At 37.0% G+C, this 25820-nt stretch overlaps 1 protein-coding gene across 2 annotated transcripts in view; it reads left to right on the forward strand.

Moving 5' to 3' along the window:
• LOC133515738 (eukaryotic translation initiation factor 4 gamma 3-like) overlaps positions 1–25820 on the forward strand; it is a 65387-nt gene that overhangs the window by 32557 nt on the left and 7010 nt on the right. The window contains exons 6-28 of one of the 2 annotated variants that reach the window (XM_061848311.1): positions 2990–3053; positions 3962–4144; positions 5897–5956; positions 6039–6124; positions 6196–6961; positions 15902–16294; positions 17677–17985; positions 18068–18198; positions 18284–18437; positions 19217–19383; positions 19561–19764; positions 19994–20140; positions 20315–20399; positions 21090–21312; positions 21397–21523; positions 21804–21986; positions 22071–22236; positions 22465–22545; positions 22670–22988; positions 23466–23652; positions 23853–24029; positions 24797–24955; positions 25203–25434. In XM_061848311.1, coding sequence (XP_061704295.1) covers positions 2990–3053; positions 3962–4144; positions 5897–5956; positions 6039–6124; positions 6196–6961; positions 15902–16294; positions 17677–17985; positions 18068–18198; positions 18284–18437; positions 19217–19383; positions 19561–19764; positions 19994–20140; positions 20315–20399; positions 21090–21312; positions 21397–21523; positions 21804–21986; positions 22071–22236; positions 22465–22545; positions 22670–22988; positions 23466–23652; positions 23853–24029; positions 24797–24955; positions 25203–25434 — 4603 coding nt within the window. The remainder of the gene's footprint in view (positions 1–2989; positions 3054–3961; positions 4145–5896; positions 5957–6038; positions 6125–6195; positions 6962–15901; positions 16295–17676; positions 17986–18067; positions 18199–18283; positions 18438–19216; positions 19384–19560; positions 19765–19993; positions 20141–20314; positions 20400–21089; positions 21313–21396; positions 21524–21803; positions 21987–22070; positions 22237–22464; positions 22546–22669; positions 22989–23465; positions 23653–23852; positions 24030–24796; positions 24956–25202; positions 25435–25820) is intronic. The other variant, XM_061848320.1, reaches the window with a different exon arrangement.

Here is a 25820-nt window from a genome sequence, read left to right on the forward strand (position 1 = left end):
TTATATACTATATATGAAGCAATACGTAGTATTTTATATTTAGCAAGTTCAATCTAAAATATTTTTAAAACCGACGGTGGGTATGATAGCAAGGCTTTGCTAGCAATTTCATTGTATCAAAATCCCTAGCTCCATAGGTTATTTTTTTGCGTCAAGGTCTGCCTTTTTGATTTCTTTATAATTTAATTCAGCCTATATGTAATAAGTAGTAATGACATCTCATTCGTTGAAACCCGTCAGTCGATCGTAGAGCACAGAAGAATTATATATATACACGGCTTTTTATTGAATCCCGTTAACTTCAGCGTATGGCTAAGTACGTTTAAGGAATCTAAATGGCGTAGTTAACTATCAAAAGTTTTTTTAGTATATTTATTTTACATACACAATAATTAAATGCTGCTTTTGGGTCAAACACAAGACTGTGTTCACGTCTTTTCTATAGACATACACAAAAGTGATTTTTGCATACTTATCCAAATAAAGGGAGTACCTTTTCATGTGGATAAGGGTTAAATAAGAAAATTAACCTTTATAGCTCTTAACTTTTGGGTATGTCTACAGGAAAGACGTGAACACAGTTTTGTGTTTGTCCCATATAGCGTTGTTGACATTATAATTAACTCAACCGAACAATTGAAAACGATGACATCGTGCCCGCAGTTTGACAGCTGAAATTGTTTTGTGATAGCTGAATTGTATATGTATTTCAATATTAACTTTTGATAGTCGTGCAGCTTCGTACTTTACGAAAACGTACAGCACCGTCTACATCAGCTGTTAAATTCGAATTACGAATTTGTCCTAGACTTACACTTTTAAAACAATCCACATACAATACAGTGTATTATTATAGTATAAACGTCTTGTTTAATTGGGTTTAAAACTATACATTGCCTACTTCACCATGATATAACAAGCGCACACAGTGACATGTGTCGCAGAAAAATAAAAGCTAACCAACGTGGATTGTGTTGTTGTATAAAATAGTGGCCAGCCATATCTATAATATTTTTGACCTAGCTTAGGTTCATAGACATGCAGCTGTCATCCCCATACAATTTATAACCTTATGAGCCTGTGCACACAAAGAGCAGTCTAGGGGTTCCGTGTTCTGCTGACCGCTGACCGTTGAAAATACAAAAGCGTTCTAACGGACAGAGTGGCGTGAAAATTTTTGAATTCTCATTTTGTTTGAGTTATGGTACGTGCAACATGTCGCGAGATAGTACATCTTCCGTAGAAGAAGCATTGCTGTCGTGGAGACTAGGGGCATCTAAAAAAAAGATACAAATCTTTATTGCCGACTGTACTTTTCTTTCAACAGTCCAGTCTTATACTCATCGATATAATTCTAACAAACCTAATCACAATGAGGTTGTGTTATTTAATCATGAGTTCCTATTATCACCTCCGGTGTCCATCACGAGATAAGCTCGATTGTACCTTAATATTGCATTGTCACCCAACATACATATTTATATGAAGTTTCAGCTCAATCTAAAAATGGGAAGTGGGTCTAATTTAGATTGCATGATTTGACTCGAACAAACATAATTACAAACAAGCATTGTCCTGTCACTTTGTTCTGTTCGTCGGTGATAACTGACTAACTTAGATGGTCTCTACTCTTAATACAATATAACAGTTTTAACGGATTATTTAGGGTTGAATCTGATGAATTATGAATTACCTCCTTTTTAAACTCATATAATTTTATTAAACATCAAGCTATAATGTTATCAATCTACCCGTTTTGATATCGCGGCGTTCTGGTGTTCTTTATCTCGATGGGCAAAAAACACTAGAACGCCGGCGTTTTCTCTGATCGCTGCGGTATGAACGCTTACATAGAATATAACGTAGATCTCTGAACTCGGAACGCAGAACTGCAGACCCTTCTCTGTCTGCGCGGGCTCTACAGATACTTGATTTGTACAGCTTTGTAAATGTAGAGAGATGTAGGCTTAGGTTAGTCGCACTGGTAACGGGTTATTTCCACTATTTTCAATTACGCTCAGGTTGTATATCCCTTGGTCACTTTTCGCTGGATGGCTCGATCCATTAAGTAATCGACCGCGCTAGCGGGATGGTAACAATACTCTACCTCTACCTCAAAGAGAATTACAAGTAGAGGTGTATTGTTAAAGAAAACTTTGTAGCCACGTAAATTTACTGCCATCTTTCGACACATGATTTAAAAAAAATATTTTACTAGTAACCACTATTTTTTTTCCTCACTAGTCCCCAGTAGTAAAAACTGAGAGAATAACAACCCAGTAATTACCACCAAGTCACTTCAGCATTGAACACTAACAAGATTTTTGTGGTACTGTTCTGACTAGTTTTAAAAATACCTCTAGTTTTTTCTCGGTTACCACTAAAAAAAATCACTGTTGTGAAGTAACTTGATGGTAACTAGGGGCAGTAGCTCGACGGGATAAAAAATAGGTGCAGAAATAGAGCCACCCATAACCCAACCAATATAAGCATTTATAATTTTTACCCACGACGGAACGGAGACGGTATATGCGTTTGGGGTGAGAGGATGTTTGTGCAAACCAATGTTGCCATTTTTCTTAAAAACTACTAGTCCGATTTTGATGAGGTTTTCAGTGATGGATTCGGGTTTGATTGGTGCATGTTCTTAGATAGGTGTTACGGCGGCAACTCACCAGAGGGCGCTGCAGTAAACATTTATTTGTGCATCCTTTTTCAACTACGTATTAACCCGTCGTGGGTTTTTTCAAAAATTTTAATTTCGTTTTTATAGAAAATTCCAAAAAGCAAAAATGCAGATATAGATAAAAGGGATAAACCTTTTTTATTTGTTATACTTTGTTATGACCATATTACTAACTGGAAAGTATAGTTACTGGAGATGAACACAGCATCAAATGTTATTTCTCAAATAATTATTTTAGATACAATCTTTTTTTATTTATTTAACATAGTGACATTTAAGTTGCTAATGTTGCATGATTTCCACAGGTTCTACCAGTACGTCACACCTTACATAAGCTACACGAACCCCGCTAACCATACGCCGCCTTGTAAGTATTACAATCTAACTAATTAGTTCCAATTAATTTATTACGACGCAAGGAACTTATTTGTGGAAGAAATACGCAAAAATAGTGTACCATTCTCATAATAAATTGAACGCACGAGTCAACAATAGAAGTCGCTAAGCTGGCCAAGTGTTGAATATAATTTCATAATTTGTGCACAACTTTATTGTGAAGGGAGTAAGACCGAGTGCAATTACCTTTCTTGCCCTCATCCTCTTAGCCTAGCCCATAGAATTTTTTTTTTTTTTTACCTTCATTAGTATCCTGCAGCTTCGTTACATACTACTACGTATGAACTAGGGCTTCCAATCCCGCATGCCCTTGCGGGATCTCGGTATCGGCGGGACCAAGATTTTTTTCTGGTGCGGGATCCCGGTATAAAGGGATCCCGCGTTTGTTGATAAAAAAAGGTTAAAAGTTAACAAACTAACATTAAATAAGAAATCAATTAAGATAAGTTCTCTTAACAAAAACAATCGAACGATTAACCAGGCGGGCGACCACGCGCAACGCATCTTAGCTGTTAGTTTTCATGCATGCGTAGTCCGTGTGCGTTGCGCGCGCCGCGCCGCCGGCCGCCGTCGTCTCGCTCGTCAGTGTCCGAGCGACAGCGCTCGCAAAAGCATGTGTCCCCGTTATACTTTTCAATCCCGCAAATCCCGCGGATCCCGCATGTCTAATCCCGCAGTAAGCGGGAGTGAAAAATCGTGCGGGATCTCGGTATTTCGAGATCTCGGTATACCGAGATTGGAAGCCCTAGTATGAACTATAATATATATTTTTTTTATATTCTACTAGGGTGTTGTATATCACTACAAGCAAAATTACTCATCAAAAAAGTCCTTCAACCGTTGGTTAAGAGTCTGCTATTAACTGCCCTCCTGTTTCAGACACTTACTACCCGCCAAACAGCCAGCAACTGCCGACGCCGAACTTGCAGTCGAACGCGCCCGGCGGCAGGAACAACTCCACGACGCTGATGGGGCCGCAGGGCACGCCGCCGACGCCCACCGCCCCCGCGGTCTCGCTCTCCCATTCCCAAACCCCCGCTCACATGCACCAAACCATGTCTGGTGAGTTTAACTATTTCATCCAGCAGACCGCTATGCACATACATAAACATATCGAATTTATAAAATAGTATCATGGTTAACTGTTCGACGGGGAACTTTACCCGTAACTACATTAAAAGCAACTCAAATAAAATAACAGTCTAGAGTGTTGAGACAGGACGAAACAATATAGTAACATATGTATAGCTAGTAAGTATATAACTAATGATACGACCTACAGAACCATAACAAAATAGATATTTTGCTTTGTAGTACTACGTGCGTGGTAGGAGTCGTACAATATAGGTAAAGCGAGCGTACATCGTAAATTTAAGAGTTTAAGAGGATAGTGTACCACCGACGAACACTTCTCCATACAGGATGTTTTTTAACTCCGTTAACTTTGGGGTATAGCTAAGTACATTTAAGGTAACTGAATTTCATAGTTATTAAAATATATTTATTTTTTTTGTAAAAAGAAATTAACAGCGTTGTTGTAACACGAATAAAAAATAAAGTTTTATTCTATTCTATTCTATTCATTATAAATATAAACGTATGACAATATAATGTCCGTGTTCAATTGTTTAGGGGATTTAAATAAATCCACCAAACAATTGAAAACGATGACATATCAATGACATTTCGAATATCTATCGTCGGAGATAGTACTTGCGTTTAGTAGCAAATGTTTAAACTTATACTTAATACTAATCATAATCAATATGTACCTAAGGCCCTGTAATGGCGCATTTACATTCGCGTGCGAGTGGCGAGCCGAGCCCCGAGCGGTGCCACGAGACGCGTATGTAAACGGTGGGCTCGTCTCGTGGCAGGGCTCGCCACTTGCTGGACTCGCGTCCTGAGCGGTTTTTTGGACTTTCTTGGGCACGAGTCAAAGGGGCTCGCGAGAGACGCGCGCTTGATGTTTACATTCGCGTTGGGCTTTTCATTCGGTTACAAACTTTATACGGTGCCGCTTGTGTTGAAAATTAATTAGCTCGACGAGCTTATGGGCTGTGGCCGAGACACGAGACGAGCCACGAGGCCAGAGTGTAAATCCGCAGTAAGATAAGGGGCCTTATCAGATAAAAATAAATAATTTATTATCTCCAAAACGGAGTTAATTAGAATACCGGTTTCTTTAAGAAAGTGATTTTATTTAAGCTCAGGAATGCACCCTTGAAATTAACGGACTTTAAAAAACACCGTGTAAATTTCCCCCCCCACCCCCCACCTCTGATAAATAAGGAAAAAATCTTTAAAAAATCATACGTATGGACATAGCTGTGGTTAATATTAATATTTTTTACTAAATTTATATTGAGCAATGAGCAACGAGCAACATTGTCATAGATGCGGAATGTACATTATTATATAATAGGGTATGTCAGAAATATATAAAATTAAAATGAGGTAGGTAGGTGCAATTGTAAACTGAATTAATAAATAAACAAATAAACAAATTGTAAACATTGAAATAATAATTATTATTAAATTGACAACAAAATTACTACACCCTTTTCCAATACGTTAGGCTAAGGTTTTTCATTTATTACGGAGGTCAAATAATAACACTATGCTCATACTGCTGAGAGCATAACGATTCATTCGAGTCGAACTAAAGACGCTCATCAGCATATCCAAAATTCCCAACTCAAATATTTTAGAGATTGCGGGCAGAGATTACCTATTTTGTCTTAATCAGTTGTCCATTAATTTGACCTCCGGTAAAAATTGACAAACTAATTTATCAGAATTGTGATTTTGCAGGTATACGCCCGACGCAAACGAAACGTAGTCATAGGCTCGCAATCATTGATCCAGTTACTAGTGAGTAATCATTTTACTGACTCTTATACATTCTATTAAAATTATTTGTCTATTGTATACATGTGTGTAACTTCTCTTGCAGGGCAAGATATATTGACTGATTTATATTCAAATAATGATAGTCAATATTTAAGTGGTGAATCTAGCGAGCGGCAAACGCCCCAACCTGTAAGTATAATAGTCCTGATGTGAGTTTTGCGGCAATGACCATATTACTATAACATAGTGTTTGTTGGCAGGAAGCGACACACAGCATTGCTGAACAATTCTCGAGAATGGTCAATGAGGTGGCTAATCAGCCAACTACTTGCGAAAGTTCAATGAAGCCAAGTTATAAAAATGCAGATTTGCCTATATCTTCCGCAAGCCCTATGCAGCCGCAACTAAATACAATAAACTCTTTAAATAATAGTTTAGTAAAGTCTGAGATATTAACTGTTAACGAAAATAAAATATTAGGACCTGATGTTGCTGCAGTACCTAACGAAACTCCAATAGTATCAGCAATATCAGACAGTCCTGTTATAGTGCCTAAACTGCCCAATGTTAAGCAGCTGCAAAAGACTAGTGATCAGAATATACAGCCTTTAGTAGTAGACAGCAATAAGATTATATCACCAAATAAACAACCACACAAACATAAAACTAAACCAGTCGTGCCTCAAGAAGAAGAAATAAATAAGTCCACAGAAAATATAAGTACTGTAGGGCCCACCGCATCGGCGACACCAAGCGCCCTCCCTCCCGCTGCTCCCGCAAGCTTCCCCGCCACCGCATCCGTGCCCGCTCCCGCCCCTACGCCGGCGACCATGCCCGCGGGTCCCTCACCAGCACAGGCCGTCGCGCCCACTGCCATGTTAACCCCACAGCCTCAAAGAATACGAGAACCTAGGGAGCGTGTCAGATCAGAAGAAAAAGAAAGAGATAAAAACAAGGAAAGAGACGTCCAACAAGAAGCGGAAGCCTTGCTCGCCAATAAGCAGCAGAATGGACCTACAAATCTAGGTAAGTGTTTAAGTCTTAAGTTAAGTTAAAGTACCTGGGCGACCGAACTTTGCTCGGTTCTAGCTATTTATTGTAATATGGTGGTGTATAGGTGATATTTTAAATACATTTTTTTACTAAATTAAACTTGTCTAAAACAATAAAAATTAAAAAAAAACTTGAACATATAAAAAAAACAAAAGTTAGTCACCGGGCGAGATTCGAACCCGTAACACTCGTTTCTAGCCATCCGCGTCTTAACCCGCTGGACCAGACGGACAGTAGCCGGCAGCACGAAATTAGCGACCATATTCTGCGTCGAAAGAAAAACGCATGAAAACTCGAAAACACGCGTTTTCCCAAACATAAGACTAATCTAGATAGATTGTATACCCCCAAAAACCCCCATATACTAAATTTCAGCCAAATCGTTAGAGCCGTTTCCGAGATCACAGAAATATATATATATATACAAGAATTGCTCGTTTAAAGGTATAAGATATTTAAATTTTTGCATATGGAAATCACTAGGAATTTATTCTGAAAATAATTTTAATCAATAATTACGTAATAAGTTGTGACAGTAAATTCGTGAAAGCAGCAACGAGTAGTAATCTTGTAATTGCTATTAACTCTTTAGGTATACCGTTTCGTACAAGGATTTCGTATCTTACCAACGTAGGTTGCTACTGCTAGCACGATTTCGTTTCTTAACTAACAATAAACATACATATATGGACGTGTATTTAACGTCATACTCTCTGGCAACCCCACATGCGTCTACATCTGCATTTTTATTACCTGAGGATTTAGTACACAACACAACAAAGATACTAAATAGATAAAGTTTATATATTTGAGAAAAATACAATAGGCTCTTGCATGAAGTCTCAATTTGAACCAAATATTCGGATGATTGTTACCGTTATATCATGTTCGCCAAACGCGACGCCATTGGTCAAAACGTCACGTGAAGTCACTCGTTAGACAGATTTGTCGATTTCTTCTGCGTCGCACTGATTTTGAAATAAATCTAGTAAAAAAGTGTATTTCTGTCGCGATTTAGCAATTCAAAATGGTTATATCTCAAACATCGGTTATTGTCGACTAATTCTAGATAAACATGGCTTAGTTCAATACATTTATTATTTAAATTTGTATGTACTTACAACACGTCGATCAAAAGTTTTATCGCCAGCTACACACTAGTAGTGCAGTTAGTAACACGAAATTACGGATATTTTTGCATTATTGTAGGTTTCTAGATGCATGTATTATTGTAGATGTCTAAATGTATACGAGGGCTGCTATTTATATATCCGGAAACCGGGATTACAATCTTCTTAAATAGTATATTTGACCTCCGTGGTAAAATTTGAACTTTTTTAAGTACTGTCCGGTATATTTTTTCTTTCTTATTAACGCTAGTGTCAACCACGGGAACATAGCATAATAAAGTACACCCGCCATTCTGACTGTCAGGATGGCGGGTGCACTGTTTTTTGATGATAACTTTACGTACCGTGAGGTAAAATTTTTTTTATTGGAGGTTTTAAATAGTACAAATTAGGTACAAAAATATGGTATGCTTTTCAATTATTTTTATTTAGGTATACCCGTTATTCTGACTTTCACAAAAAAAAAAACTACTTACTAGATCTCGTTCAAACCAATTTTCGGTGGAAGTTTGCATGGTAATGTACATCATATATTTTTTTTAGGTTTATCATTCTCTTATTTTATAAGTTAGGGTGGGTGGGGGGGGACACATTTTACCACTTTGGAAGTGTCTCTCGCGCAAACTATTCAGTTTAGAAAAAAATGATATTAAAAACCTCAATACTATTTTTGAAGACCTATCTATAGATACGCCACACGTATGGGTTTAATGAAAAAAAAAAAATTGTGTTTGAGTTCTAAGTATGGGGAACCCCCAAAATTTATTGTTTCTTTTTCTATTTTTGTATCAAAATCTTAATGCGGTTCATAGAATACATCTACTTACCAAGTTTGAACAGTATAGTTTTGGAAAAAAGTGGCTGTGACATAACCGGACAGACAGAGACCTTCATGACGAATCTATAAGGGTTTTTTGCCATTTGGCTAGGGAACCCTAAAAATGGTAAATTGTTAATTTATTTTAAACCGCTACACCGGTAGTTATGATACTTTGTATACTAGTTCTATATACCCTAATGCATATGTACATTTCGGCTTTGTCCAATGGCTAGGAACACACTGTATTTGAGATGTAAAAATATGTTTCGTATGCAAAAATATCAAACATTAAACATTTTTGGCAATTTAGCACAATCGGATTAGGACCAACCTCGAAATCTCTAGAACAGTTATGAAATTTGGTATGCATATAAATTAAAGGACCATTTTTCATGCCCACACCATTTGTTATTTGGGGACCTAGAGGAATCGCAGCCATCTTGGAAAATGTGTGCCATCCAGGAGAAATTCGCGTTTTATTCGAAATCTACATTCTTTATGAAAATATAGTGTAAGGCAACATTAAAGCTTATTCAATTCTACACAAACGAAGTCCTGGATATCTTTGCGGAAAAAATACATCTTGTTATAGAAAGTACTTGCTGAATATAAGTTTAACGCTTATACACTTCCAGGGGACATTATCTTAATAGGAAACTCAGAGGAATATGAATTCCGCTTTTAACTATACATTACGTGATCTACCCCAATATTAACATTCTACTCGACTGCGACTTAACCAGAAAGTAGGGTTATGGGTTTAAGTACTGATGATGATGATTCAGTACATCCTGTGGCTTAGGATACTGGACGGATTTTTTTAAATGGCGTATCGGTAAATCCCTCTTACCCTTCACAACTTGTTTACACTTGTTTTATTACTGAAAAACAACCAACCGCCTTGAGAGGACTCCGAATATTAAATTATATTTTTTCTTCTAGCTCCTAAACTATTTAGCGGATTCCAATAGACTAGACATCAGCCGGCCTAGCCAAGGTAACAATCGCTATCGCTACGACAACGAAACCCTTTGTGTCTCTCTACCGCTCTTCCATATTAGTACGGGAGTGACAGTTGCATTTCGAACGCTACGGAGCGTAAGCGATTTTCATGTTGCCTACACGACCCGTAGATTCATAATTAGTACACGAGTGCTGTGCAATACAAAGTTACTAAAATTAACGGAGGAACACTTTTTAGGGCTAAATAATGTGATTGCAAAAACAGATTTTAGGTCTTAAATGGGGTTCAAAAATATTGACAGTAATCAAATTTCACACCTACAATTTCTGGGATCCCTGTTTGCGTGTCTTAAAATTTGAGCTTCGGGGACCGCGGGTATCAGACGGCATAGGAAAAAGTATGCGACTCATTTGTTTTTTCTTTTTTTTCTCTGTAGCTATGGATTTAATATGAATATTGTATAAGGCGAAGTGAAAGCTTATTAAATTTCACACAGTAAATGTACAAATACTTATTTTTTCCGAGTTTTATTTAAATAAAACGTCAGTAGTACAACTTTTTGACTTCTGAGCCATATTTCTATGAGATGGTGGCTTCGTTTTAGGGACATAGCGTTGTAAATATTCATTGTGTGAAATTTTATAATATTTTATTTCGCCTTGCACAATATTCATAATAAATCCATAGCTATAGAGATAAAAGAAAATAAAAAAGGGCGCATACTTTTTCCTGTGCCGTCTGATCCTCGTGGTCCCCGAAGCTCAAATTTTACGACACGCAAACAGGGATTCCAGAAATTGTAGTTATTAAATTCCTCTTACTATTGTTTGAACCCCATTTAAGACCTAAAATCACATTATTTAGCCCTAAAAAGTTTTCCTCCGTTAATTTTAGTAACTTTTTATTGCATAGCTCTCGTGTACGAATTATGGATCTACTGATTTTTTTTTGGCTCACAAAACAAGTTACAGACAATAGCGGAAATTACAGTACTAACATACAGTTCAGATCTAGACTATAACTCTAAACCTGTGTGCTCAGAAGGATAAAGACATATAATTACAATCTATCGCTAGAGTCTATTTTATTGTAATCCGCTTAATAGTTAGGCGCTAGAAGAAAAAATATATTCGGAGTCCTCTCAAGGCGAATGGTTTAGTTTTACTGTAATAAAACAAGTGTAAACAGGTTGTGAAGGGTAAGAGGAATTTGCCGATACGTCATTTTAAAAAATCCGTCCAGTATCCTAAGCTACAGGATGTACTGAATCATCAGTACTTAAACCCATAACCCTACTTTCTGATTAAGTCGCAGTCGAGTAGAATGTTAATATTGGGGTAGATCACGTACAAATGTATAGTTAAAAGTGGAATTCATATTCCTCCGAGTTTCTTATTAAGAGAATATCCCCTGGAAGTGTATAAGCGTTAAACTATAACAAGATGTATTTTTTCCGCAAAGATATCCAGGACTTCGTTTGTGTAGAATTTTATAAGCTTTAATGTTGCCTTACACTACATTTTCATAAAGAATGTAGATTTAGAGTAAAACACGAATTTCTCCTGGATGGTACACATTTTCCAAGATGGCTGCGATTCCTCGAGGTCCCCAAATGTCAAATGGTGTGGGTATGAAAAAGAGCCTTTAATTTATATACATACCAAACTTCATGACTGTTTCAGAGATTTCGAGGTTGGTCCTAACCAGATTGTGCTATGCTGATATTCCGTGAAACAAAAACGATTATCAGGCCAGAAATCGGGACAGGGGGCCTACCGCGAAAACCGAAATTCGCAAATTGCGGGGATCTTTCTCTTTTACTCTTAGTAAGCCGTAATTAGAGTGACAGAGAAAAATGCCCGCAATTGACGAATTTCGATTTTCCCGGTTTGGCCTGTAACCGCGAAAATGGAACTTCGTCAATTGCGGGCATTTTTCTCTGTCACTCTAATTACGTCTTAGTGAGGGTAAAAGAGAAAGATCCCAGTATTTTGCGAATTTCGGTTTTCGCGGTTCGAAATCGGGAAGTGTGGTTGTAATTGGCGCTTAAGTTTTTGGTGCTCAGACATGTGGCAGGCCCGAACATACAAACATTGCAAGCTTTATTTTAATCTACTGTTTCTGTGAAATGATTCTGTCAATAAAGTTCAATAAAAGCTTGTAAACAATTAGGATGGTAGCATCCGTTGACCGACTTCCCTACAAAAAGTATCCGGCGACCGTATAGATGTAATAAGTCATAATGGCTGTGATGCGCTCTGTCACTGTTGGGCTGATAAATCGCAAAGGTCTGTCAAGCCCTAAAAACACATATGTTGCCATCTAAAAAAAAGTAATCGATTACCGGTTCGTACTTGCGCACAACACTAGCTGATCTTGGTAGAGTGTCCGCATGGAATATTCCAATATGGCGGCCTTTACTTCACAGTCACTTGGAGCATGGCTACGTTAAAATTATAGAACTTTATTACTCTTGAGTTTTACACAATAGTTCTCGTATATCAGCATTTTATAGAATAAAATTTTAAATTAAGTCATAATCATAAGTAAGGTGGTTGAAGTGAAATAAGTGTTAAAAGTCAGACATTTTTTGGATCCTTGAGTGACCTTTTGGATAGACTTTCTTTTTACCATATTGCTACGTGCAACGACGTAGACATCCGTGCCGTTTAATGTTTTTTGGTGAATTTCGGAACTGTGATATCATTTAGCTAACAGTGCCACATTTAAGTCGGATATAAGGTACTACGAGTGTAAGAACTCCCACGTGGAAATACCTCACGTCTCTATTTATAGCTTCGAACTTGGTTCGTTAAAAGTAAAAGTCAAACGTATAAATCAGTTTTTTTCTAGTAAAACATACTATTTACTTAAGCTAAATTCCTTGCAAATGATGTTATGTGGCCTACATGACTGTATTATCCTTTTATTGAACTTTGTGTTGGCAGTGTTACCTCATCAGCATATTTTAACTCTACAAATATCTATATGCGAAATGGCCATATTAATGCACTAGCAACTATCGTATAGTTTACTTTTATACTGCAAAGTTCACGTAAATCAGTTGGATGTTGCAGTTTTAACTGTCCTTGTCGTTTTTTAAGTGAACATGTGGCTTATTTTGCAAATACACTTGCAGTATCAATACAACTTTCACTTGCAATCAGTTGTTCCATGACATTCTTGAGACTAATGGATTATTAACTAGCATACATTTATATTTAATTTGTCATTTGAATTTTGATTTATGCATGTATGGACTCTAAGGAAATATGGCGATGTATAAAAATGTCTAGGTGTAAAACATAAATTTGTCCCAGTATTAGAAAGCCAATATTTCAGAATATTTAAGTATTGTCAAGTTGAATTATAAAAATGACTATTATCAAAGTATAAAAATGTCTACAATAAAAAACGATGATGTATAAAAATGTCTATTTTCTCTTACCAGGATCCATTAATAATATTAATATGCAGCTATGGCCAAAAGTATACAGCAGCCATGCGTTTTTCATATAAAAGTCATCATTTAAAAGCTACATTTATATGTTCTACTATAGAAAGTTTCATATCTATCGGAATAATTAGTGATATTTATTGGTGTTAAAGGAAATAAAACAGAAAAAATACTATTATTCCTTTTATTGAGACCCGAGTTTTTCGAGCTTCCGTTTTTTAGTGGACATTTTTATACTTCGTCAAAATATACAGAGATGAAATTATTCAAGTGGACATTTGTAAACATCATATTTTCTTTTAGTCTATTGTCGCAACATCTTTATATTTCAACTAATATACATGTGGACATTTTTATTCATTCTAGTTGTTCTTTGTGTTAAACGAGACTTGTTTCCCGAGGTAAACATAGTCATTTACATATTCTACTAGGTTCCCAGTAATCTCAATTGGTTTGATATTGCTGTTGGTCATCACTTTAGTTTTCCCTGAGTTAATGTACAAACCGACTCTCTTGCTTTCATCTGCAAGTGTCTGCATCATTTGTTTGAGTCTATTGGCTGTTTCCGCAAAGAGGATGATATCGTCTGCGAATCTGAGGTGACTAAGACGCTTGCCATGTATCCAGAGTCCTTCGTCTCTCCAGTTGATTCTTTTAAAGATGCCTTCTAATACTGCTATAAAGAGCTTTGGACATAATGGGTTCCCCTGTCTCACTCCTTTCCTTATAGGTATTTCTTCTCCAGTCGTTTCCAGTCTTATTATACTGATACTTTGTTTGTAGACGTTTTTTATGATGTTTATATATGTTTGGTTCACTCCACAGTCTCTAAGCGCACTCCAGATCGAGCTATGTGTTATACTGTCGAAAGCTTTTGTGTAGTCAACAAAGGCTATGTACAGGGGCTGTAAACTCTTTGTATTTCTCCAATATTTGTTCCAGCATATGGACATGGTCCATGGTTGAATATCCAGCACGAAATTCCGCTTGTTGTATTGGTAGACTTTCATTTCACTCTACGCGAAGGGGTCTGTTTGCGTGATGGTTGCGCAGGTGAAACGCACAGGTCTGAGTTTTGCTTGGGTTTGGCCGGAGGCAGTTAGCCCTATAGTAACTTCCGAGTTGCTCCAATGCCTCAGACAGAGTCCCTTCCACATTTTCAAAGGAGCGACACTGAGCTGCGAGGGCTAAATCGTCTGCGTAGAGGAAACGTTGAGTCCCCGGTGGGCTTGGCTGATCGTTCGTGTATAGGATGAAGAGGGTTGGTGCCAACACGCTGCCTTGGGGTAGACCATTCTTTTGGCGTCGCCATCGGCTTTTCTCCGTGTTGAGGTGGACTTGAAAATAGCGGTTCCGTAGCAGCTCATCAAGTACACGAACGAAGCCTCCATCTCGAGTGACGTTGGCAACTTTTGACAGTAAGATCTTGATGTTCACGGTATCGTAGGCTGCAGATAAATCAACGAAAGCCACACCAGTGACCATGCCAAGCTCGAAACCGTCCTCAATGTGCTGCGTTAGTTTTAGTGTCTGGCTCGTACATGACTTCACTGGGCGGAATCCTGCTTGTTCGTTGATAAGAAGAGGATCCACTGCTTGTGTCAGCCAGTTGAGAAGAAGACGCTCAAACAGCTTGTAAGTGTGGCATAGCAAGGAGATAGGGCGATAGCTTTTAGCATCTTCGGGAGGTTTCCCAGGTTTTAGCAGCGCGACTATTTTTGAGTTGCGCCACACTTTTGGTATGCTGAGCGACAGTAGGCAATCGTTAAAGAGAGCCAGAAGCCAAGACGTCGCCACTGGTCCGAAGTGCTTGATTTGTTCCACTGTGAGGTCGTCCATACCAGACGCCTTCCCGCTTTTCAGATTATTTATGGCAATTTCGAGTTCACATAAAGTAAATGGTCTGCTCAGGCTGCGGTTGGTGTCATCCTGGAGAGCCGGGATGGATGGGGGTCTAGGTATGCGGTGAGGCGGCTTACCGTTCAGCAGAAGTTGGCTTGCAATCTGGTTGGCGGTGATCAAGCCCGGGCGCGCGCGTGGGGTGGGCGGGGGTATTTTAGGTTATGTTGTGTTTATAGTTATTGGTATATATGGTTTGCAGGACTACTTTCGACACGGTTTTTTCTTTGTATGGTCACTTTTTCCGCGAGTTTTTTAGCAGATCATATGCCTTGGGTTGCACTTTTAACGTGTTTTGAGTTTTTGTGGCTCAAGAATTAGTTTTACACTGGGTTTTTATTAAAATCACTTCACGATACTTATAGCGGTTATCACTTGACATTTTTATACTTTGTCAAAATCGTACAGGGACGAAATTGTTCAAGTGGACATTTGTATACATCGCCATATTTCCTTACAGTCCAAACACGCATAAATCAAATGTTGTACTTGTATGCATTGTTTGAAAAAGTTGAATAGTTTTTGAGTGGTCTACATGAAATAGTTTTGTCACTTTAACTTGATATATATGTAAGGTTGATTGTTGAGTTGAGTTAATTTTAGGATCATAGTAAAATTTTAAATACCATGTCTTTTTTTGCAGTGATTAGTAGTTCAGTTGATGCAGAAAATATCAACCCTCCCACTAGTCAAACAAATCAAAATTCTGAATTAGCAAAGAGGCAAGGTAAGCTGCAACCTGTAGTACCAGCTGAAATTGACACCCTACCTCAAGTGAAAAATATTGAAGTATCGAGTAAGATTGAAGAGGCACCACCGACACAAGAGCAGGCACCGACTGCTACACAATTATTATCAGCAAGTATTGAAAAGATCGCTAAGGAATCTCCAACAGTTCCAGAAACTATTGAAAGTAAAGAAGCTTCCAGTGCTATACAAGCGCAAGTTAAATTAAATCAGAGCTTAGCTAGCTGCATTCGCACTACTCAAGGTGACCCTAAGATGAAAGACGTCAATCTTAACAATAAGACCATAGGTTTGTTGCTTTCGTATTATACTGGTGAATATTACAGCTCTGCCCTGTTACAGCAATAGAGCATATCAAGTTATGAAATACATATATGATTCACTGTTATGCTAACTGGGCAGAGTTAATCGAAGTACAAAACGCAATGGAGTTTGTGTTTTAATAATTTATTTATTAGAGACCTCTCAGATATATTTTTATCACTTAGTGCCAAGCGCTACACATCCAGAGAAAATGAACACCCATCTTAGCATATTATAGGCTGTGAATGTGTTAAATTTGGTTGAATCAATTGATTTTTATGTAATTTTCAACCCCCCCCCCCTTATGTAGAAATAGTATTCTGTTATCTCTTGTCAGTGTTTTGCTTACATTCTTCCATTGTGAATTTGTACACGGTTCAAATTAGATACATTAATCAGTTACCTCTACTAGAATATTATAAGTGAGAAAGTAAGTCTGTCCCTCTGTCCGTTACCTCATCTCCCTTGAACCGCTGAACTGATTTATGTGAAATTTGGTATGGATATGGAGATAGTTTGAGACCCAGGAAAGGACATAGTTTTCATCATTCTCATTCCACACAGACGAAGTTGTGGGCAGAAGCTAGGTTTATAATATTGATAATAAATCACCCAAATTTTATGGCATCTTAGAAAATATATATATGTATACACCACGTTTTTATTGAATTCCGTTAACTTTGTAGTATTGGTGAGTATGTAAGGAAACTAAGCATAGTTAATTTTCTTATAATTTTTTTTTGTGCTTTTCATATATTTTAATTTTTATCAAAAGTAATTAAATGTTGCATATACCGTTGTTGTAACATGGGTATTACATTTAACTTAATCAAACAATTGAGAACTGTGAAATATCAATGTCATTTCGAACATCGATCGTCTGAGATAGTACTTACATACGTTTAGTAGCAACTGTATTCATACTAAACACTAATCAATATGTAAACAGGTCCTAAAGCAAGTGTACACACTCGTAAGGGCCTTATAAGAAAAGACATAATTATTGATTATCTCCAAAATGGAGTTAATTATAATACCGGTGTCTTTGAGAAAGTTACTTAATTTAAGCTATCCCTGAGCTCCCACCAAGAGCACCCTTCAAATTAACGAAAAAAAAAACGGTGTATATCTTCATTCTTTTATTTATTGTACTTGGGTCATCCTTTTGGTATCCATAAATTTTAATAGGTTAATTTTGAGCTTAGTTGATTTATCCTCCTGAGTCCCAGAAGCCCTAACAGATTTATTAACAAAGAAGTCCACACAACTCCATGTTCAATTGCTTAAAACCAATTGACCAGTTGTTAGTGATGAAGAATACAATTAATGGTGTGATAAAAAGTAATAATTTTATGTACTATTTTCTAGATTCAGATACTGCCAATGGTAATACTACTGAGTTAAGTAAAACTGAGACTGTTAAGGAAGATATTAACAAAAATGAGAAACTTGTAAAGAATTCCAAAAATTTGAGTAAGAAATCATCAAACAAGATGGCGAGTAGTGAGAAAGAGACAGAATCATATGAAAATGGTAAAGATGAGACTGATAAAGTAAGTATTGTAGAAGAGGATAAAGGTTTGCCTGAGAAAGAAGAGGTCCCTGAAAAATCCACAGGTGCTGCAGATAAGCCTGAGGTTTCACCTGTATTTGTACCTAAATACAAATATGGTGAAGGTTGGTATTATACTTCAACAGCAGAAAAGTTTTTGTTTTACTAAACATTTCTACATGTTCATCAATTTTCCTTTATTTTTAGACCAATGGTCTCCTTTGAACACATCTGGGAAGAAGTGCTATGATATAATGCTGCTCAAACAAATAAGAGATGACCCACTCTCAAAGGACAAGCCAAATGCACCTAAACTTGAGTCATGCAATGTTATTAGGGTATGTATTACTCATGCCATCAAATTTGTTACTTGTTTAATGCTGCCATGGTGTTGGTGCTTTAATAAAGTTTGAAAATTTTCAGACGGTGCCTATGCAAGAGCCAATGCCTTTTGCTAATATTTCAAGGCCCATGAATGACTCACTTTTCCCACCATTTTTGAAAAATGCCGGTATGGGTTCAAGGAACAATTCTCTTAGAGATGCTAAGAAAGATGGAAGGAACATGTCTGCTAGTGGTATGTATTTGGGTTCAGTACTTTGTAACTATAGCAATAGTTATGTTCGTTAGCCAATCATTTAAGACGTAAGGCAATTTTAGGAGCTGAGGAGGGTCGACTATGTATTATTATTTACTTATATTTCGTTAGTTTTTAGCATTCGAAAGAAGGTATGCGATATTGACGTGTCATTTTATTAAAAAACACACAGTAAATATGTATCAATATTAAATCATGTACGAAAATAATTCTACATTCTTTTGCTTTCATATTTTTGAAAAACTTTTTTCAATAAAGAGATATAACAAGATTGTTTACCTTTTTCCTTAAGCTAAAAAAAAACGAATTATATGACTGAATAAAATCTGATGTGAAAGTGAATTATAAAGGATTTTTTAAATAAAACCAAAGTTGACTATTATCATAAACTAAAAAATACTAGTACCTTTGGTAAGAATAAACAAACGTTCCTATAAATATGTTTCTTTGATAAATAAAAATGAAAACAAACCAAACGTGTTTTCATTTTTTCCCTTTTAATAGGTTTTTAAAAAGGAGGGAGGAATAGAATAGGCATATAGGATAGGAATATTCTTATGTATGTGTGGGAGTGGGAGTTAATTTAAAAATAAATAACTTTAAATTTTGGTACTCTATTGTAATACAGATGTCTTTTTAATAACCTGCAATATTTTACGATGTGAATATATAGGTCATACTGAGCAACTTTTACTATGGGACCAACCAAATTTTTTGTTGTTTTCATGGATGCCTGCATTATTTTATTTAAAATTCAGGTAAAAGCAGTGGTAAGCTCCCACTTACTCCAAGTGGTAGCAGCTCCCACAAGCAAGTCATCTCCATCTCACTACGAGAAGATGTCAGACTTTCCGAGACCGAAAATGCTTGGAAACCTACTAGATTCAAGAAGGAGACCCTTACTGAGGAAGAAGCTAAGACTCAAGTAAAATAATTATCATTTAATATTTAATTAGTATATTATAAATTACCATGTCGTTCATAACATATGTGGCTAGATGCAAGAATTTGAGTATATATTTAGTAGTAATAGATTTAGTGCAATGTATAAAGTTATACATTCATATAGGGAAAAATAAATACAATCTGTTACTTTTTTCAGGAGTTGTACAAGAAGTTCAGGGGGATTCTGAACAAACTTACGCCGCAAAAGTTCGACACGTTAATAGAGAAAGTTAAACACCTCGAGATCAATAATCAAAAGCGCCTAGAGGGGGTTATTGACCTGGTGTTTGAGAAGGCGATAGATGAACCCAATTTTTCTGAAGCCTATGCTGCTATGTGTAATAAGCTCTCCACCCTAAAGGTATGAATTATCTTAGGCATACAACATTTAACCACTATTAAAACAAGTAATAATAGAAAGTATTTATATGATACTGAGTAAATTTGTTTAATTCATACAATTCCATGTACAATCAAAATGCGTAACGATGAAGATTTAAAGCAAAACTCTCAGTTTTATAGGCTCAACCACTTGACCACTGTTGAAACATTGTATGTGGCTTACAGAACGATGTGTTATCTCTTTCCAGGTTCCTGCTGATAATGGGTCTTCGCCCGACCAGTGCGTCAATTTCAGGGCCCTTATCATTAGTAAATGCCAAAATCAATTTGTTACTGACAAGGTAGATGAACAAGTTATGAAATTAGAAGCTGAATTAGCTGAGAGCACTGATCCTGTAAGTATTGGCATTACCATATAATCAAATAATTTTTAAATGTAAATCAAATCATATTATTATTCAACCTATGATGATAATGTCTATAATATAATCCACTTGTTCTCCTTCAATTTTAAGGAGAAAAAAGGCTTAATAATAATCCACTTGATGACTGATTTATTCGTTTTCTAGGCCAAGAAGAAAGAGCTGCAATTAATGCTGGAAGAAGAAAACCGTAGGGTTAGAATGAGATCGGTTGGAAATGTCAGATTCATTGGTAGGTTTACTTGTTCATTATATTTCTTCATTCTTATATTCTATATAGATAACCTCGATAATAATGTGACCCTTACCGTGCTTACGTATTCTGTCAACATGTTTTTCAATCATTACTAGTTTTTTTATAGTTCCTTAAAAAGCACATACAAATAAAAGCAAATGATTGAAGCATAGACTTGACAACAAATACTAATATTAAAGTGGGATCAAAAATACTAGTTTTATGCAAAGCCTAAAAGCTGATTGAGGAGACATACATCGACATAATCCTTTGGCTACAATCAACAGTGTTTACAGTTTGTGTTAGACCTTATTTCAGAAGAAGCATGTATAATCTTTAACTTCTTTAGTTGTTGGTGAAAGAATTTGTATGGCTGAAGCGAATTTTGTTTTCTTATTTAATCCACCATTTTCTTTTAATCTCGCTAAGCATAAATTTATTGCTCTATGCGAAAAATACCACATTTAACATGTACACTTCGGTCATCTTTCTGTTTTGCAAATATTCCTATTCCTAGTGACTGGTGATAATTTCCGAATCGTATGACTAGTCTATAGCGCTGCTATTATAAGTGTACATAGGCGAGTTTTGGTTTTGATTGTAAACCTAATGTATATCTTACATGTTCGAAAACAAACCTGAATACAATTCAACAGATCAAACGAATCCTATTTTTATTTCTTCCAGGTGAACTGTACAAGCTGAAAATGCTGACCTCAAAGATTATGGTTTATTGTATGAATTATCTGATCGACAAGCTGGAGGAAGAGAAACTGGAGTGTCTATGCAAGCTCCTCACCACTATCGGCGAGCAGGTCGAGAGCGAGGTCAAGGATAACATTGAAAGTGTGTTCAAGAAAATGCAAGATATTGTGGACCGCAAGTCTAATAAAATTAGTAGTCGTGTTAGGTACGTATTCTATTATATCGTGGCCGAATGTTACCAATAATAACAGAACCTATATTTGTGATCGATATATCATTATTATTTTAGGTTTATGATCCAAGACGTCATTGAACTAAGAAAACGGAGATGGGTGATAAAGAGTGTTGTTGACTCACAGCCGAAAATGATGGATCAAATTCAAAAGGAGGCTGAACAACAGCAGCGACATATTGAAGTACGTGTCAACAATGATCTCGATTAATGCCATAGTGTTAATGCAACTTTGTAGTGTCCAAGTGTTATTATGGTAAAAAGTGTGTTTGACTTAGCAGCAAAGTTTGTTCATATCCTATACCTCAAGCTTTGCGAGGGTCGCTCAAGATATTTAACTATTCTCTATGCTCGTGGTTTAGCTTTGGCATCTTTCTCTTGCCTGTGTCTCAATATTGGTACGACGAGTACCTGCAACCACAATTCTGCTCCCTTGTTAAACATGTAACTATTTAATATTCCAGTTGATGAATGCAAGTCCTATGGGCGGAGGATTCCGCCGGGACGATGGCGGACGTGGCAAGCGCGGCGACGGTCGGCGGCAAAGTAACAATTCTTTCATGGACAACAGCAATAATTGGAAGACAACTAGGCCAAATTATATGGTTGATACTTCTAAATTTAAAGCTGTCACTCAAAATCAAAAGGTAATATTAACACGATCATAAAGGCTTCATTTATTAGTGTATGGATAGAATTTTTCAAATCCCTACTATTTTGTTTGCTTACAGATTAACAGTATAAAATTGGCTCCACAAACTGGTTTAGGGTGGAATCATGGTTCGGGCACAAAAACTACAGCGCAGGCTAATGCTGGCAGCAATTCTATGATTAGCCTTTCAAAGAATATGTACAGTGTCCTAGAGAATGTTCAGACTGACCCAACTTCAATTAGGAGTAAGTCATTACAATTATTTTGTCACGGGTCTCCAAACTTATTGAGCTGAGCGCCACGGCCGGGCCTTCACTTCCTTTGACATGGTGAATTTTATCAAAGTTGGCTATCTCCGTCGATTGGATTATCAAGTTGGAAGCCCACAGTTTGGAGATCCCTGCTTTTATAACTTACTCGTGAATTATATTGTATAGGGCTATTTTTAATTGGGAATATTATTTATGTTTCAGGCAATAAAGATATGAGTTCTAGTTATCATTCTAAAGGTGCGTCTATTGAGAGATCCACATTCAACTCGAGAGGTGACTATAGTAAGTATACATTTTTTGACATTGTTATTAGGCCCTGGAACTTTAGAGAGCCCTCGCTACATAAGTTTGTATGAAGATAAGCTGGTATAAATTGAATAGATGTTTAAGCAGTGTTCTGTAACAGGTGGTCCCGGCAGCGGTAGTAAGTCGGGCTCGATGGGCGTGGCTCGCTCCAACTCCGGCACCCGCGGCCCCGGCGCGGCGCCGGCGACGCCTGCCAAGACTGCCGCCGCGCCCGCGCCCGCGGAAGCCGCGCCCGCGCCGCCCGCGGCCGTGCCGCAGGAGCCTCTCCCGGATCCCAAGAAGAAGACTGTCAAGTCGATGATAGACCAATGTCTCATCAACTCCGATAATGTAGAACTAGCTGCTGATGTCAAAAATCTTATCGAGCCCCAGTATCATGCGGCCCTCGTCACTGAAATTATTACCGTCGCAGTAGAGAAGTGAGTTATAACATATTTGAGTTTATTTTTATTTATTTATACAAGGAATTACAACAGCTATAAAAAATACATTAAACTTTTTAGATAGTAGTACAGAGCCAATTACAGGAACTCGCAAATATAAACTGTATATATAATTACAAAATACACACTAGATACAAAAGCACATGTGACACAAGATATTACAATATGAAATATATCAGGGTTACAATTAATAAAAAAAAGAGAGACCAAGAAATAGATATGAGCAATAAGCAAGAACACTTATGATTTATGAAATTACACTAAGATAAACAACTTATATTCGCATTTAGATGAACAACATGGACCGGGCTCAAATACATTAAAGTTACAGATCACACTCCATAGCATATCACTACCTGCAACATGTTATTAAGAAGCACTGATTGACTAGAGTTAATTACATGATGCTGGTATGTTACCAAATAGATTTTTAAACGTGTCTTTCCATTACAGGTCGCCTAAGGAAGTTGCAATAATCACCAAATCAGTGCTACATTTAGTATCAACTAATGTAGTCTCGGGTGATAACTTGTTAGCGGGGTTAAAAGAATTCTGCGAATTCGCTCCTGATTTGTACATTGATATTCCTATGTTGTATGAATATTTAGGGTGGTTCATGGCTCCACAAATTGAAAAGAAAGTAAGTACATTCATTACAGTCCACGAAACATGTTTGAATTATCGAGATGTACCTATTTAAATGTGACTACTTTTTTGGTAGTTTCATTAGAGCTAGTGCAAGATTTGTATTAAATTCTCGATATATCATATGTCTTTCACGACGCCAGCTTTAACCTTTTATCGTTTTGATTTTTATTACACCTCATTATTTCTTTTCAGTATATTAACTTCGTTCAAGTATTTAGGCTTTGTGATACGATAATTTCGTCAAACCATGGGCATTTGCTGCTTAAATCAATAATTAAGAATATGAAAGAAAGCATGGGACCCACCTTTGTTAAAAGCAAATGGCAAGAGTCCGGGTTCAAAATCAGCGAATGGATGAGTGAAGATCAGGTAATTTGAAATATTTTTATTTTAATAAAACAGGCTTGTATAACATAGAATGTGTTTGTCCACGTATAAGTACGATGAATTTTATCGGCAAATATATAAAAAAAAGTACAGGTCAACGACCTCGTTTTCGAAAAAAAAAGATAAAGGAAAGTAAATTTTTGAAGACAATTTTTATCTTTGTTATCAATTCTCGAGTAATTGTGGAAAAATCTCTGTGATATTTATGCTTTAAATGTATGTATTCATAAGCTATCGAATGATTATTATTTTGTTAATGTGCGATAGATAAATGCACAGATAATGGTACATTAATCGAGTGCAATAGTGTTAGGTTGGGTTACATTTTTGGGTGCATTTTTAACATGGTTGAGAAAAAACATAGGTATGGGGGGTGATTTGCCGATAAAACGTGGTTAACGGCTCGACTATACGTGGCCAAACACATTGTATATCATTCGCACGAGCAGGGTGGAGTCATTCTGCATACAGATTACTCCCCCCTCTCTTTTTATTTTCAGTGCCAAGCGCCTCATTTCCAATACAAAATGAACACACATACGTGTTTTTTGCTATAATCGCCCAAATCTAAAAAAATCTCCGAAATTTTCGCGGTTTTTTAGACTTGACAAAGTTGCGTTCGGCGCTCTAGGTCACAATCTTAGATTAGGCCAACATCATAAACAAGTCTGTAAAAATCGGAACTACCGGATTTGACGCAAACGCTTATGTTTAAAGTGACTATTAGATATATGTCGTATGGATTACAGGTTTCAAAATGGCTAGAGGACAACAAATTCGAATTCTTAGAAGGAGCTAAAGTTTGTGAAGAAACGAAAAAAATATTAACTCCTGCCGATACACAAAGCAAATTGCTGCAATTGATGAATTCCGATGAAAATCGTGATTGTATACGTGGATGGGTTCAGGTATGTCTTATTTTTGTTCAGAATCAAGTTCCAGATGCGGACGAATAAATCTAATACTAATTCCAGTAGCCTGGCTGCTTACACAATGTGATTTGGGTGAAGTTGGAGTTGCAGGCATGGCAGGCTCCTTCCATTAATACACAATAGTCGTAGTGTGATACGGATAAATAAAATAATCTTCAAGATTATAAGTACCTGTAGGTATAACTGCAATTAAACATGTTGATAAAATGATCCAATGCATCAGGATAACCTCGGGAAAGCTGCGAATGAAGAATGGTTCATGCGTTCGCTGATCCAAGCAATTTGCGAGCACGCGCTCTTCGGTGCCGAGGGCCGCGAAGCGCCCCGATTCAACCAGGACCGGATGAACAAATACTGCGGACTCATCAACGAGTTCGGAGAGGTCAGGGACGCGAGGGAAGCCAGCTGTTTATTGGGCATTCAGCAGCTCATGCATAATCTAGAACATCCTCAAGGTTCGTAATCTGGAAAACCTTTATTTACAGCAATGCCAAAATGAAACGAAATATTATTCACAGTACATATGGTGCTACTTTACCGCACTAGTCCGATAATTTGCACTGCGTGTCCCTGTCGAAAATTTAAAATGTCATACTGTCACATGTGTACTGTAAAACGTTGTACAGTCAGCATCAGAAGTAGCGGATCAAATAACGCTTCATAAGCATCTACCATTCTGTAGCAGCTTAACAAAAAGTGATGTCTTTAATATATAACAACTAAGACTAAAAGATATGAACGCGAATTTTAGAAATGTATCCATATTTGGAAAAGTTATCCGGAATATCAGATACTTTTGGCGTGTTGTTTCATCCGCTACTTTTGATGCTGACTGTACGAC

This window comes from Cydia pomonella, chromosome 1 (genome assembly GCF_033807575.1).
Source record: "Cydia pomonella isolate Wapato2018A chromosome 1, ilCydPomo1, whole genome shotgun sequence".
NCBI lineage: Eukaryota > Metazoa > Arthropoda > Insecta > Lepidoptera > Tortricidae > Cydia > Cydia pomonella.